The sequence below is a fragment of the Erpetoichthys calabaricus genome, chromosome 4 (genome assembly GCF_900747795.2).
Source record: "Erpetoichthys calabaricus chromosome 4, fErpCal1.3, whole genome shotgun sequence".
Classification (NCBI taxonomy): domain Eukaryota; kingdom Metazoa; phylum Chordata; class Cladistia; order Polypteriformes; family Polypteridae; genus Erpetoichthys; species Erpetoichthys calabaricus.
This window is the reverse complement of record NC_041397.2, coordinates 40,104,221-40,119,878: the sequence shown is the minus strand read 5'-3', so window position 1 is coordinate 40,119,878 and position 15,658 is coordinate 40,104,221. Positions and strand designations below refer to the sequence as shown.

General features: G+C 42.2%; 1 protein-coding gene across 5 annotated transcripts in view; it reads left to right on the top strand.

Moving 5' to 3' along the window:
* Window positions 1–15,658, top strand: part of slc6a7 (solute carrier family 6 member 7) — a 666,512-nt gene that overhangs the window by 24,882 nt on the left and 625,972 nt on the right. For all 5 annotated transcript variants that reach the window (XR_007934797.1, XM_028799358.2, XM_051926481.1 and 2 more), the window contains 6 exons: window positions 2,689–2,820; window positions 6,957–7,105; window positions 7,267–7,316; window positions 8,689–8,827; window positions 11,022–11,156; window positions 13,885–13,988. Coding sequence is in view for 4 of the 5 variants with exons in the window: in XM_028799358.2 (XP_028655191.2) it covers window positions 2,689–2,820; window positions 6,957–7,105; window positions 7,267–7,316; window positions 8,689–8,827; window positions 11,022–11,156; window positions 13,885–13,988 (709 nt within the window). In the remaining variant the exon portion in view is untranslated. The remainder of the gene's footprint in view (window positions 1–2,688; window positions 2,821–6,956; window positions 7,106–7,266; window positions 7,317–8,688; window positions 8,828–11,021; window positions 11,157–13,884; window positions 13,989–15,658) is intronic.

Here is a 15,658-nt window from a genome sequence, read left to right as displayed (position 1 = left end):
GGCTTGGAGATGGTGGCACTGACGAAAGGACAGGAAGCGTGGCAGAGTTGAAGATGCTACAAATACCGAGGGTAGACCGGGATTGGAATGACTATATTAGATATGACAGTTTGGTGACCAAGTGACAGATTGAGATGATTTGTGCACGTGCAAAGGGGAGATAAGGTGTACATTGGGAAAAGAATGTTGAGGATGGGACCACCAGGCAAGAGGAAATGGTGAAGGCCAAAGAGGACGTTTATGGATGCATTGAGGGAGGACATTAAGGCAGTTGGTGTGGCAGAAAATGATGTAAAAGACAGGGATAAATGGTGACGCATGATCCGCTGTGGCAACGCTGAAATGGGAGCAGCCGAAAGACGATGATATTTGAGAATGAGAATAGCTGAAGAACAAGTGTGACCTATTGAATACTGATTGGACATCATGGCTGCCTGCAGCTGGAGACTTTCCCATCAGCCAGGCTGGATAGAATCATTGTAGGTCACAGAACCACACACACTCTCAAACATGGCCAGTGCAGGGACAGGAGTGCCTTTTTAATGTGGGAGGAAACCTGCGGGCATGGAAAGAACTTGTTTGGGCACAGAGTGAAACACAAGCAACTTTTGTTTATATGAATATGAAGGTAATGATGTACTAAGAATAGTCTACAAAAACTTGTATGTGTTGTAAATACCAGTGTTTAAAAGGAAAACAGTGAGCTGCCGAGGTTTAACAATGGCGTGTGGGAAATTAAGTCCGATTTTTTTTTTTTTGAAGTTTTATTGAATCAAACAAATGCATTTCATGACCAATTACAACTATCCATCCATCCATTATCCAACCTGCTATATCCTAACTATAGGGTCATGGGGGGTCTGCTGGAGCCAATCCCAGCCAACACAGGGCTCAAGGCTGGAAACGAACCCCGGGCAGGGCGCCAGCCCACCACAGGGCACACACACACACACACACACACCCATACACCAAGCACTCACTAGGGACAATTTAGAATCACCAATGCACCTAACCTGCATGTCTTTGGACTGTGGGAGGAAACCCACGCAGACACGGGGAGGACATGCAAACTCCGCGCAGGGAGGACCTGAGAAGTGAACCCGGGTCTCCTTACTGCGAGGCAGCAGCATTGTTACCTACTGCACCACCATGCCGCCCCCAATTACAACTAATTTGAATCAAATTAATTAAAAAAAAATCTGACCACCCAAGAAATGAAGTTTTCAAAAAGACTCTTGGGTAATCCCTGTGTATGAAGTTCCAGTATGAGGAACTTACTAAAGTTGTTGATTGTGACAGAATTATAAAATGTGATGCAAAAGTTGAACATGGAGTTGTATGAACACCACAAGTTACTGCATCTGATAGCTGACTCTGCAATTCCAATCAGAAGAAAGAGGATACGGAAAAAATGTTTGAACAGTAGTCTGCGTGGAAGGACTGATGGGATAGTGAGGTGGCAAAGTGGTCCGCACTGCTGCCTTATAACTTCAGAAATGTCAGTTTGATCCTCAGTGCAGCAGAATTTGCATGTTATTCTCCTGTGCATTTCGATGTCAGAGTCTTCTGCTTTTCCCCAATGTTGTGAAGATGTGGAAACAAGATTGAGTGTAAAGTGTGGTGATATGAATGTAAAGAACCATAGACATGTGGAATAAATAACCAAGGAACAGGACTTTTATGGACCTTCCAATCTCAAATCTTTGGACAATCTAAGTGAACAGGATGGACGAGCATGTTGGGCTGAATGGCCTGTTCTTGGCATCAGTCATTAGAAAAATTGTGACAAGTCTGCGATAAGCAGCCCGCACTCTCTGTGACCTTATACTGGAAAGAAAAGGTAGAAAATATAGACAGAAAACCAATATTTTGTATGTTAGAGCTAAAAGTATTTACCCAGGAGTTAATAAAAGCAATAGACCACCCCAGGTTGAAACTTCACTTTAAAGCAAAAATCAGATCACAGTTTCATATATTGTATTGGTCAAGTGTCCAGGCGTTTGTCATAAGGTATGCTTCTCTGCTGCTTTTTTGATCAAATTCACTTTTGCTGCACTATCAATTATTTTTCCCCATAACGAGATTACATCGTTCTCAGTTTGTTTTCTGCAATAATAATCTAAATATTAATCCATAAGCATTTGTCAGAAGTGTTTTGATGGAAACCATGCAAAGTTTTTTCTTCCCTTTGATTGGTTTGCTGCCACATTCAGCCGTACCATACGGGTCACTCGCTTAATTGGCATGTTAAGCTGGCAGTAGCACAAAAGAAGGAAGAAAAGCTTAAGTAATTTATGTAACCCTTTCAGACTTAACATTTTTTGAAGGTTAACAAAAATATATGTCCACATCTGTGGAGGCCAAAGTTGAGAAAAATAAATGAATAAAGTGAAAAAGAAAATCCAGTTTTTGTCCATTCTAATGACTTTTACAAATCTTACAGTTGTAAATCAAATGGTCTTGCAGGGGAATCCATGTTGTTGTACAATGGCAAGAAACCTGAAACTTCATTGTATTCTATTAACCTAATTCCAATTTACTCAAGGGGAGACCGGTCTTATCCCAAAAGCAAGGTGCAAGTGTTGATGGGATGCTCACTCTGAGTGTGACATTATAGATCAGAATGACATACACAGTTGAAAATGTGAAAGAAAACCTGACCTAGTGACTTCTCTGCTGTCATTGCAGGCGTCTTCTTGATCCCTTATACTATTATGCTGCTCTTCACTGGGCTGCCTCTCTTTCTTATGGAGCTCAGCCTTGGACAGTATGGATCAGCTGGCCCCATCATGGTCTGGAAGTGCTGTCCTCTCCTGAAAGGTAGGTTTCTTCTCTTCCGTCATCTCATGTTCTTCTCATTTGGGCAACTGTAGAACACACACAGACATATAAGTACTTGGGGGTCCACATTACTGACAGGTTGGACTGGTCTTGGAATTCACAGGAACTTTATAAGAAAGGCCGGAGCAGACTCTTTTTTCCTTGGGAAACTCTGTTCCTATAATGTGGGGAGTGACATCCTTCACATCTGTCACTCTGTGATGGCCGTTGTGATTTTAAGCTGTGGTGTGCTGTGCTGGTAAAATCACTTCAAGAGAAGCCCACCAAATCAACAAGGGAATTTAAAAGGGCCAGCTCAGTTATAGGACACAATCTGGACCCCTGCAGGTAGTTGCAAAGGAGAGAATTAAAAGGCAACTGAGTACCGTTATGAACAGTGATGCTCATCCTCACTCTGCACATTGACACTGATGACTTTCAGGCAGAAACTTATTTAGTAGACGTGTGTCAAGAAATGCAACTGGGGCTCCTTTATACCAACAGCCATACGTCTGCGTAACGTCTCACTAGGACTGTAACTGCCAAGTCTGAACTTTTCTTGCTTTATAGTAACTCCAGTTCAGACCAAATTGTGTATATATTTATTTATTTAAAACCTAGAGAACCACTAACTGCTTTTAGTTGCAACAAAACTTCTTTGGATTTAACCCAAATGATTATATTTATAAAAGTAATATGACAGTATCAGCAAATGCACAAATGTAGTTTAAAACTTGTCATTGTCAGGTTACCCCAGGACAAAGATGGTTTAATTTTTAAATAACTGGATAATACTACACTGATCTCCTTTTCCAAAGCTGGTTGGATTGATTCCACCATTAAGGCTCTGGGTAACGTTTACAGCTGATTGCCCTTTCTGACACTTGCCCTCTCTATATATCCATTCTTGGGACCAGCACCAAGTTGGTCTGATTTGCTCCCTTGGTGGCTAGAGTACCCCATAATGGCTAGATTCTTTAAGTCTGTACCTCTTTGATCTGGTTTTGGATGTGTTGGCTCATGCGATAAAAGACCAGTCCCCCCAGTGCAGGCAGTTTGCTGAGGGCATTGGGTGGTACAGCACCAAAAAGGAGAATGTGGAGAGAAGCTGGTAGAATGGAGAAGGGTTGAAAATAAATAGGAAGAAGAGAGAATATATGCGGTGAAATGATGGTCAGGATTCAGAAGTTAGCCTGCAGAGAGAGCTATTGAAGAGTGGATACATTTAAATATCTAGGATCAGTGGTAGCCTGAGATGGAACATTTAGATGCAGAAATAACCCACAGAGTGCAGTGTGGATGGAAAAACTGGAGGACGGAATCAGGAGTATTTGTGTAATTGTAGAATTCAGGTGAATGGGGAAATGTAAAGTTTTGTAAAAGTGGTAAGACCAGCAATGAGGTATGGAACTGAGACATGCGCAGTAATGGGAGGGTAGGAGAAGAAGTTAGATGTGGCAGAAAGAAGAATGTAGACATAGACGTATGGAGTGGCAAAAAAAGACAGCATTAAGAAATGAGACAATCAGAGGTTCAACAAAGTGGGAGAGAAATCTAAAAGTACAGGAAAGTATGGCTGAAGTAGTATGGGCACATGATGAGGAGAGGCAATATGTGGGCAAAAGAGTGATGGGAATGGAAGTAGAGGGGAAGAGAAAGCAAGGGAGGCCAAAGTGGAGGTGGAAGGATAAAGTAAAGGAAGATCTGAAGGAAAAGGTCTTGATTGGTGAGGAGGTGCAGGACCAAGCTGTATGGAAAAGGCTGATCAAGAACATCAACCCCACGTAGAAGTGGGAAATGATGAAGAGGAAGATGATGATACTGGATTGGTCTCACTGATGACCACAGATGTCATGTAGGCCCGATGATGACCTGATGGTCAAAACAATTATCCACTGAAATATTTCTAAAGTCTCAGCTGACAAGATCATAGAACTGTGATATCATAGGGACAGGATTTGTTGGAGTAAAGATTATGGATCTTAGCCTGTCTGCCTTTTTCATTTTATGATGGACTTTCTGTAACACACACTTTACACCTTGTTCACAATTTATTTGGTGAGCAGGATCTGTTATTGTGGTAGGTGACGTAGAAATTCAGCAGGAGCAGAACAGAACTGAACTAAGATTAGGAAACTTATCCTGTTCTCTTCCCATGATTTCTATTCATTTTTGTGACGCCTCACGTTCAGCTCTCCTAACATTTATTTTGACTTCATTTTTGTTTTATATTGCGCCAAAACTAAATGTCATTTTTTATTTTTATTTTTTTTTTATGTGACATGCTAAATGCCTCACATTCCACTCTCTCATGCCTTATTTTATTTTATATACTGTGCTAATCTGACATGCTGACATATTGCATTCCACTCTCGTGTGAAATCTGCAGGCCGATGAGGGAGGCTTTGTGCAGTCTCACTAAAATCTCTAAATCCTGCCCACTTGCAGAAACAATTCTGCCTGCATGTTTCCAAAGCAGGGACTTTTTTGAGCCTTGGAGGTAAGTCACATACCAGGAAGGAGGACCGTGTGGTAAAAATCAGAAAGCAGTCACGTACTTGTTGGCACTGCTGAAATATCAGCGAAGATGGTTAGTTGCTTTAAGTCCAGCAGCTCTGACTTAGGCTACGTCCACACTGCTATGTTTTCATTTTAAAATGCAGGCATTAATCTTCATTTCAGCCTTTCATCCACCCCCCCCCCCCCTATATTTTTAACCCTTGAGAATGGAGATTTTTAACAACCCTCTCCAGAGCCTCTGAAAATGCCAGCTCAGCGTTCCAGTGTGGATGGATGAAAACGTAGAACTTTGAAAACTCCGACTGTAATGGCATTCTTGTCCATTACTGCTTGTTGTGTGGCCCTTCCCTGACTGGATCCGACTCATTGTATCATCTCATTCCCCGACTGGTCACCCTTCACAGAAGAAAACCATATTCCAACATAGTGGATATGGAGCAGCTGCTTTCCATGATACTTGTTGTGTTGCTTACCTGTATGTATCTAAATTTCATAATTGTACAGTTTAAATGCTGTATATATGAACAAAAGGCAAATAATTTACCATTCACTATAGAGTAGAGTAGAGAGGTTAGGAGCATACGCTGATAGAGCGCATTGCTGCACCCACCACATGACAAACCACCTCAGGATCCCATAGTTTTATAATAAATCCCATGGCAGGTAGAGTAACCATTGCTTCATGCAGGACACCTCCTCCTCCTATTATCGCCAATGCCCAGTGTAGGAGAACATCTATGTCATAGGCATTCTGGGTCATTTTAGTTTGGACAGACAATGTGAAAATGCCGCTATGTAGTAAGTAGTGTGAAAGTAGACTCAAAACAAAATGAAGGATGCAGGAGAGCATCTTTGTGCCATGTCCGCTGAATAAACACAACTTCGATTTGGTATTCCATACTGTCTGTTATGTTCATTTTCTGTGTTTAAATGTTGTATTGTATCTGTGCTGCTTTTTATTAAATGCTGTCATTGTAGGTGCCTTTCAGATTTTGTTTGATAGAATGTAGAACTCGGGCTTTACACATTCTATAGTTTATGCCTACTACATTTTGTAACATTTATTACTAAAATATGACAAAGTTTCTGTTTTAACAATGTGTTTACACAGATTACTTTAGAAACGGAACACGCATGAAATGCGTGTGTTCCAAATAACGATCTATTATTTCCACTGTAAAACTCCACTTCACTCCCACATAATAAATCAAGGCGTGAGCTGGGAAAAGTTCGCTCACGTTCTAAGTCGGTGGGGGGGATGGAATAGCCGGCTGCTGGCAGCTTGTCTTTTATCAGCACATTTAGAGGACAAAGGATGCTGGCGGAGAGGTGTGAACGGATTTAAGAAGCGATTTAAGGTGGGCCGGATCTACGAGTTTTTTCGTAGGCTCTGGTAATTCTAGTGTTAAGTGCAAAAAAGAAGTTCTTACTACTTCTTACCTATAACTCTTTTGTATGAGCTGTTTGTAGAATGAAATTTATTTAATTGATTTTGAGCATTAATAAGCAGCTATTTAGTGAACTGCATTGTATATAAATACACATCTGTCGCCTTGAGTGGTGTTTTTCGTTTCATTTTAGGTTGATCTTTCAACTTCTTTGCTTTCTCTCCTTAGGCATTGGCATTGGGATGCTGCTGGTTTCCACTTTTGTCTGCCTCTACTACAATGTCATTATTGCCTGGACTTTCTATTACCTTGGCATGTCCTTCCAGAACCCTCTGCCCTGGTCGTGTCAGGCCATTGCAAATGCTGGCCTCTGTAAGGTAAGGCACTGCTACACACAGCACTTGTGACCAGCTTAGCTGTGGCACTCAGTCTGACCCACTATGCTGGCATCGACAAACCGTGTGAGACTCTGATCTAGAAGTACAACTGCAAACAAATCATACGGAGAACAATAATGTGATTTCCTCTCTTCCTCCAGCCCAACGGAACAAACGCATCTCTCCTGAGTGCCAGTGAAATCTTTTGGAAGTAAGTGTCATGTTTTGTCTTCACATCAGTCAGATGGGCGATTTATTTTCCTATCCTCAGTATTTATCGTTTTTCAATTGCAACTTACAACATTACCTAATTAGTGGCCCCAGAAATAGGGGGGCATCCTGAATAGGCCCAATGATCGAGTGTACCTCCTAAATAATGCTAGGCAATGAAGAATTTGCTTCCTGAATACTTTTTGGTTTATCCTATGGATGTTGGTCTGCTGATCATGAAAACTACCTTTACATTTTCCTCTCATGTTGTCATTTTATTGATGTGACCTATTTTTAGGATTTCCTCTACTAACTATACCTATATAGTCCAACAGCTATAGCTGGAACATCTGCGGTGATCTAAGCGTAGTGGCATTTCGGCTGGGAATGCAGCACTGATATACCAAGTGCGGTTGTGTCAATTGCAAATGAAACAGCCGAGCTAAAGAGTCTCATTACGTTAAAAAGAAAATTGTGGTACATAAACCACTTGGTGACACAACAAAGAGATTTTTGCCTCCTTCTTCTTATAAATCTTGGACTGATGAAAAATTTTGTGAACAAGAAAGGTGAAAGATTTCAATATTTGAGACAGACATTTCCACAAATGACAAGATTAATGAAAGCGTTTTTGTGGTCCACAAATTAGATACTGTACGTCATCAATGACAGGCGGTTCGAAGATCTGCTAGTAGGGTCACAGCAAGTCACTTGGAAGGCATTCAACGATGATGATGATGAGAATTTTCTTGACAATTACAGAGCCACCAGTTATGTCCAACGGGTAGACAAATGCGTCAAGCATACAAAACAGTGAAGTTCAACATGTCACTCAAGATTCATTTTCTACATTCACATTTTGCTAATTTTGTTGCAGTCAGTGATGAGTGCGGTCACAGGTTTCAGCAGTACATTGCAGTGATGGAAGCGTGGAATCCATCAAGGCTGGCCAACTATTGTTAAGACGCTGAAATGAGAAGCATCCAATGCGGACAACAAAGAAAAATCAACAGCAAAACATTTTTAGCTCAATTGAACTAACGCAGAGTGTCGGCATCATTAAGCGATTAAACACACTAAATTTAATAAAAGTGAATTTCACATTTCTCCAAATTCCTTCTTGATAGCATCGGTCTGAAATTATGTTTGTGTTTAGCTTGATGCTGTCTATCATAACCATCAAGCATGTCTCAGGAAGCAAAACTTTTGAGAGAAAAACAAAACTAAAATGAATTAAAATGATGGCATTCCCTTTTTGGTTTTCTGTTCTTCATTACCATACCAATTTTTATAGGGTGAGGCACCTTGTTTTATTACTGCACTTTACGCTCATGAGGTTTCTAAAGGATGTTCTGGTGCTCTTCTCTTCACAGCACTCGTGTTCTGGGAGTAGTCAACAGCAAAGGCCTAAGTGACCCCGGACCAGTGAAATGGGAATTGGCCATTTGCCTACTAGTAGCCTGGATTGTAATCTACCTTTGTATGCTAAAGGGCATTCGCAGCTCAGGCAAGGTAAGTCGAATAGCCCTCTGAATAACGTGATTTAATCTCGCAGTATATCTCTTAAACAATTTGTCGAATTACATTTCTGACCATAGACATCATGAAGATATACCACTGTACAATGGAGGTTGTATACCTGAAAATTGTTTGGTGTAAATAGGGCAGAAAAACAGATCTAAAAATTAAATCTCATACTGAGGTGGGCCTGTGTTCCAGAGAATGACCATCCTGCTGCTTCTTTCTGCTCTGTTACAATAGTGGCTGTTGCTGAACTAAGACTCATGGAGGATGGACTTCAGTAATGGCCAATTCCATTAGCTATGTCTACAAGTTGGCTGACAGCCGATCACCAAGGTGTTCTGTGACACTAGACAGCCATTGCTTAGAGTTACAATACAACATATTTTTTGTATCACGTTCTCCACATGTTGGCGCAAAGCGTGATGAACAAATGCTCCAGTAAACTGCAAGTCTAGATTACATTGATTACTAAACACAGAATCTTCTTCTTCTTGTTCTTTTGGCTGCTCCCGTTAGGGGTTGCCACAGTGGATCCTCTTCTTCCATATCTTTCTGTCCTCCGCATCTTGTTCTGTTACACCCATCACCTGTGTGTCTTCTCTCACCACATCCATAAACCTTCTCTTAGGTCTTCCTCTTTTCCTCTTACCTGACAGCTCTATCCTTAGCATCCTTCTCCCAATATACCCAGCATCTCTCCTCTGCACAAGTCCAAACCAACGCAATCTCGCCTCTCCACATATAAAGATTTTGGAACAGAGGGACTTGTAGAGCCCCAAAAGTAGTTGGGGTGCCAGCCAGGCCACCCCATTTAAATTCAATGCAACAGGAATAATCAAACATCATCAAGGAAATAAATGAGCACACAGGGGCGCTAGAACATAAAGTATCGCCTATAGCGTTTAAGTGATCTGACACCGAGCTCCATGTTTGTCAAACTTCGGGTCACAAGCGAGACGCCAGGGATAGCTGTTTTTATATGCTGAAGACCAGATGGGGTGGAGCTTGCGGAGACGATGGGGGTGTGGTCAGTCGGTCACCTGTGATGTCTTCTCTGAGCTGTGGAGGAATGAGACAGGACAGTTAGCTACAGCGCCCCCTCTCACCGCGGGGTGGTACAGCATACCTGGGCAGAGCAGGCAAGGTGGTCCTCAGATGTGCACCCATGACAAGATACAGATTTGTTTAAATACACTGAAAACAAAGTAGAAGCTGAACATAAATGGAAACCCCCAGTATCTGTCCATTAATTAACTGATGCACTATGGTCAGTTGACAAATGGGGGAGAGGAAAATTGTAAAAGAGAAAGTTAAAGGCAACTGAAGGCATCTCCAGCTTTGACACATCAGAGAGTCCTCACATGTGGGCCTTGCACTGCCAGCATATCCTGAAGTTGAAAAATAAATCCATAAGAAGGAGTTTGTCACTTGTGTGGGCTCTGGGCACAGTGCCTGCAGTTTGTGGTTGTTGGCCGCACTCGCCTACTCCTGCTGCATGCTGTGGTCCATTTCAGCCAGGTCACCCTCGCTCACGTCCCTTACATTATTGCTCATTATTGATCTTGATCTCTGCTTGGCTGCTTCTTGATGCTTTTTAATTTTTTGAGACTAGGGTGCCTGTGTGCACGACCTGCTGATGACTGGATTGCCACTGATCACTGACTGTATAACCTACTCAGGTGAACCTGCACTGCTGCCATCTGTTCCTAGAGGAACTGTTCATAAGATGTTGTTAAAGCCTGTTGTGCCAAGCCAGGCACTGTGTTGGATGGACTCACCTTGCTGTGGGAAGCCCGTCCACTCCAAACAAGCAGTGCCTGAGGTTAAACTCCTTTAACATTTTCAGAATCGGAGGTCACAGCTCTTTCAGCACATCCCTTTAAGATCAGGTAATCATCTAGTGCCTTTTCAGAAGACCAAAGTTAATCCTCATTCTAGTAATGACTAATGGAGTTGCTGCAGAGGACCCTCTTTGGGGTGAATTGATGAGATGAAGGCTGTAGAGGAGTTCAAGACAAACAGACGTCCACGGAGAGACTTGCTCAAGGATATCCTTTTCCAGTTGTCATAAGTGCAGACTGAACTGCCTTGGTGATAAATAGATGGCAGCTCTTTTTATGAAGCAGGCCCTGTCGGAGTGCTCTCTCCCTGTACTCACCTCTCTCTTTCGCTCCCTCTGCAGGTCGTCTATGTGACAGCCACCTTTCCCTACTTTGTGTTATTTGTGCTGATTATTCGAGGTGCTACACTACAGGGATCCTTGAAGGGGGTCCAATTCTACTTGACTCCTGACTGGAAGCGTCTTCTGAGTGCACAGGTAAAGTAACCTACAGTCATGTGCCCATTTTGACCAATGGCAACACTCGCCAAGCTCTTTTCTAATCACCTGATAATGTGCTTCCCAGCTTCTGGTTAATAAAAAAGATGCAAAATATGATGACTTTACATTTTCTGTGCTTCATACTCGTAACAGGCAGAAATGACATGAATGACCGCACCATACTTTTCCTTCACAACTCCTCCCTCACCAGGACACTGGGCAAATGCAAAGTGAGGACTCGGGAGGATTAGTCCTAAAGCCAAAATGCTGGGCTTAGAATGACCAGACCGAGTGCCGAAGCAAATCACAAAGCCCAGAGATACTGTCCACACTCCTTGGTATTTACTGTATCTGCCCCTCCAAAGACACACAAGAATTAAAAACGGATGAGAGAGAGAAGAAGAAGAAGAAGAGTCCCAGTCCCAGTGAGGCATTATGCAGTATAACGTTAGCTCCATAGTGTTTTGTAACACACTTTTTAAAGCAAGAAAAATTCAAAAGAAAAACGTTCAGACTTGACAGTTACAGTCCCAGGGAGACGTTACGCAGACATATTGCTGTTGGTATAAAGGAGCCCCAGTGGTGTTTCCTGAAACACTTCTACTAAATAATGTGTTGTCTGAAAGTCCTCAGTGTGTCAGAGAGAGGAAGTGCAGCTTTGTTCATAATGACACTCAGTTTTGTTTTAATTTTCTCCTTTGCTACGACCTCCAGGGGGTCCAGAGTGCATCCTATAATTGAGCCTGTCCTTTTAATTAGCCTGTTGATTCGGTGGGCCTCTCTTGACGTTACCAGCCCACCACACCACAGTGTAGAAAATTTCACTGGCGAACACAGAGTTATCGAAGATGTGAAGGATGTGGCTTCCCAAATTAAAGGAGCACAGTCTCCTAAGGAAACAATAGCCTGCTGTGCCCTTTCTTCTGAAGTCCCTCTGAGTTCTGAGACCCGTCCAGCCTGTCATTAATGCTGAAACTGAGACTCGGGGTTAAATGTGGAGTCAAGAATAGCAGTGGCTGTAGATACAGCACCAGTGTTGGGCTTTTCGTTTGGTATGATTGAGAATAAAAATATGCCAAAGACAATCGATGGTGAAGTACGACACTTACCGTATATACTCGAGTATAAGTTGGGTCTTGAAACCCGAAAAATTGATCATAAAATCAGACCCGACTTATACGCCCACTCAAAAATACGACACTTAAGTTGTTTTTTTTAATCTTCTTGCCTCCTCCGTTCTCGCATCAGTTTCTCAGACACATCGAGTTTTGTTGCAGCAGCGCAGTTACCAATTACTTTCGCCACTTCAACGACTTTTAATTTAAAACCAGCTTCATATTTTCTTCTGATCGAACGCTCTTACGATAAAAGTGTATGAGTGTGAGATACAAAAAACACAAAACAGTGCAAGCGTCTCTTCAGAATAGTTTGGGTATTACCGTGTGGTCACGTAGGCACGATAGTGTGCTCCGTGGTTACTCTCTCAGGTAGGTGTTAGCATATCATAATCTCGTGGACCAACAGCGTGAGTTTTCCACATTTGCTTATATGACCGACATTATAAAATACTGGAAATTATATACGGTAAAATCAAGTACCAACTTATCCGAGGGAGAACTTAAATGCGAGTATATACAGTAATCATGAGCTGCCAAGACCTTCATGATTTTTAAAGTCATGTCAAGGTGTTGCTGGTTTGTGTTCTCACCTCTCCAAGTTATTTATGTAGACAAACCTAATTAGTCATCCATATGTAAGAGTGAAGGGTGTCAGGACTCCAACATCAGAACCTGGAATAGACTTAAATGATCCAAATTATGTTTTTAGTTGTTATGTCTAACCTTTATTTGTACCTAATACGTTTTTTTTCTGTATGTTCCTATATTTAAAAATAGATTTTTTTGATTTTCAAATTCTTTTTTGTATTTTTGGTCAAACTTCTGACCCATCCATGGCACCTAGTGACCCAACTTTTAAGTTGTAGCACACAGGCCTAAAATATGCATAGGCAGGAGTTTGTGATGGAGCAGAATACGCCTGCACACTAACGCCGTGAGTCATTCCCAGTAATGACTGACCTCTTTATAGAAGACCAGCCTGATTGTTGCAGCTATTCAGTTTGTAGAATGTGAGCGCAGGCAGGTGAAGGACAAAGAGGTGCAGCCGCCTCATGCTTCACACGTCTGCCCAGGCCACACTACCTAAACTAGACAACGGTTTGCCGTCAACAGGACTGAGCTGGAGGACCACTGAGTCTGAACGTGGAGGACGTGATCGGGGTGGAAGTTATCGTTTAGCTCCTACACTTCGGAGTTTGTGCTCACTATAGTGAGCAGCCAAAGGTTCAGTTTTGTCAACAACCTGATGTTTAACTTAATGACTTTGGGGAGTCCCTGTACTGCCTAAAAATAAACGTCATACCCTACTGTATGACAAGAACATGAAGAATAACATTTAGATAGAAAGTGTGGGACTTGAGGGTCTCACTTTATTTAATTTTATGAACTGGTGGTGAGTTTCAGTAGGTAACGTAGCCTTATGTTATATAGTGTCTTTTTATATGGACCGTTTTCAGCTGACATTCAGGTATAATACAGTAACTCCTCCAGTGTAAAGCCCCCTGACCCAAGGCTGTGACGACGCACTGCACAAGATGCCCACCCTCTCTTTGATGGAGTCCGATTGCGCTTCATTGCCTGACTGTTTCCCGTTACCCTTTGGACAGGTGTGGAATGATGCAGCATCCCAAATCTTCTACTCACTTGGCATTGGCTTCGGTGGGCTCCTGTCAATGGCGTCCTATAATAAATTTGACAACAACGTAATCAGGTATTTTTTTTCTCTTTTCTTTTTGTTTTTTTTTTGCAATTGATGGAGCCACACTGCCCACAATTTTGGTTTCTGCTACTTGCGTGTCCAGTATGGCTGTCTGAAATCGTTTCCCCTTTATTTGTTCATCGTGTATTCCAGGGCTTTCTACACTGGGTGTTTTAATTCTAAGTGATCACCAAAGTACAGAAACATTTTCTTAACTGATAATAGCTATTATTTTGAATTTTTGCAAAGCTTTTCCCTTCCTCTCGATTCCCATCCCCGTGACTATTGGTGTGGACTTGTATATCACAAAGGTTTTCTTTGGTGATGTTGGTTTTTGTCCCTCATTCTGTAGACCTGCATGTAAGGAATGCCAGCCCAGTGATGGTAATGCCAGGTAAGACCCGACTCCCCTGCCTTTGTAACCAAATGGCAATCCTGAAACAGAACTGTGAGTTTTTGGTCATGACTACAATGTGTTCCCACAAGCCTCTTTGTTGCAGAGTTACAGTCAATGCAGCACACTTGTCGGAGGTTCTCCCTAAAGGAGTAACAGGAGTTGTAAAGTACGAGGGGGGACCTAAAACTTCCTGGAATCCGTCGTTAGCATAGGAGTGTGGCGTAGTTATCGAATATGCTGCCGGTTACTGCACATCTACAGTCGTGTTAGACAGTCCTACAAATGGCACCGCGCTGAGCTGATCGAGGCCGTGTTTATTCTACAATGGTGCGCATGACTTGGTGGATTTTATTTGTCAGGTGAAATCGAACATCAAGACGACGATGACTGTGTTTTTCGACATTGATGGACTTTTTCCACCGAGTTTCCCCGTTAGACTGTTAATCTTTATACTGAACTGGCGAGGCGTCTGCGGGAAAGCATTAGGAAAGATCTCCAGATCAGTGATGCACCCAAGACTTGATTTTGCACCACGACAGCGCACCTGCACTCCAACACCTTGTCGGTCAAAGAGCTCTCTTTTGACCAAATACAATGCGGTGGTTGTTTCACATGCCGTCATTCACCAGAATGTACCCCAAGTGACCTCTTTTTGTTCCTGAAATTAAAATTGAGATGGAAGGGAAAAGATTTTGCTACTGTGGATGAAATCCAGGAAAAATGTAGGAGGGTTTAGACACGATAACGAAACACAAGCACAGGAACGGGAGAAGCGCTGGGTCAAGAGTGTGGCATCTCAAGAGGAGCATTTAAAGGTGACTAAAAGGGAGTTGCTGTAAGTTTTATTATAAAGGGCTTTTCAAAAAACATCATGGCCACCACCACACACTTAGTAGTACAGGCCTCCTCTTATTTCTGTACATTCTGCTGACCTCTTGCTCATTTTCCACTTGAATAATTTATGACAGTTTCCATCTCACCCTTTTCTCCTCTAATTCTTCTTCTTCTTCTTCCCTTTGTGTAATGTCCTCCGTGCTTGCCAAGTCCCACATTCACTTTTATTCTTGCAGACCTCAATCTCTCTCAAGTAGATTTGAACATTAGAACACTTGTGACAAGAACAGGCCATTCAGCCCAACAAGCTTCTCCAAACAATTCACTTAAATTCTTCCAAATAGCATCAAGTTGAGATTTGAAGGTCCCCAAAGTCCTACACTCTACCATACTTCTTGATAATTGTATTCCATGTGTGTTGTGTGTGTAAGTATTGTAGCGAGATCATAAA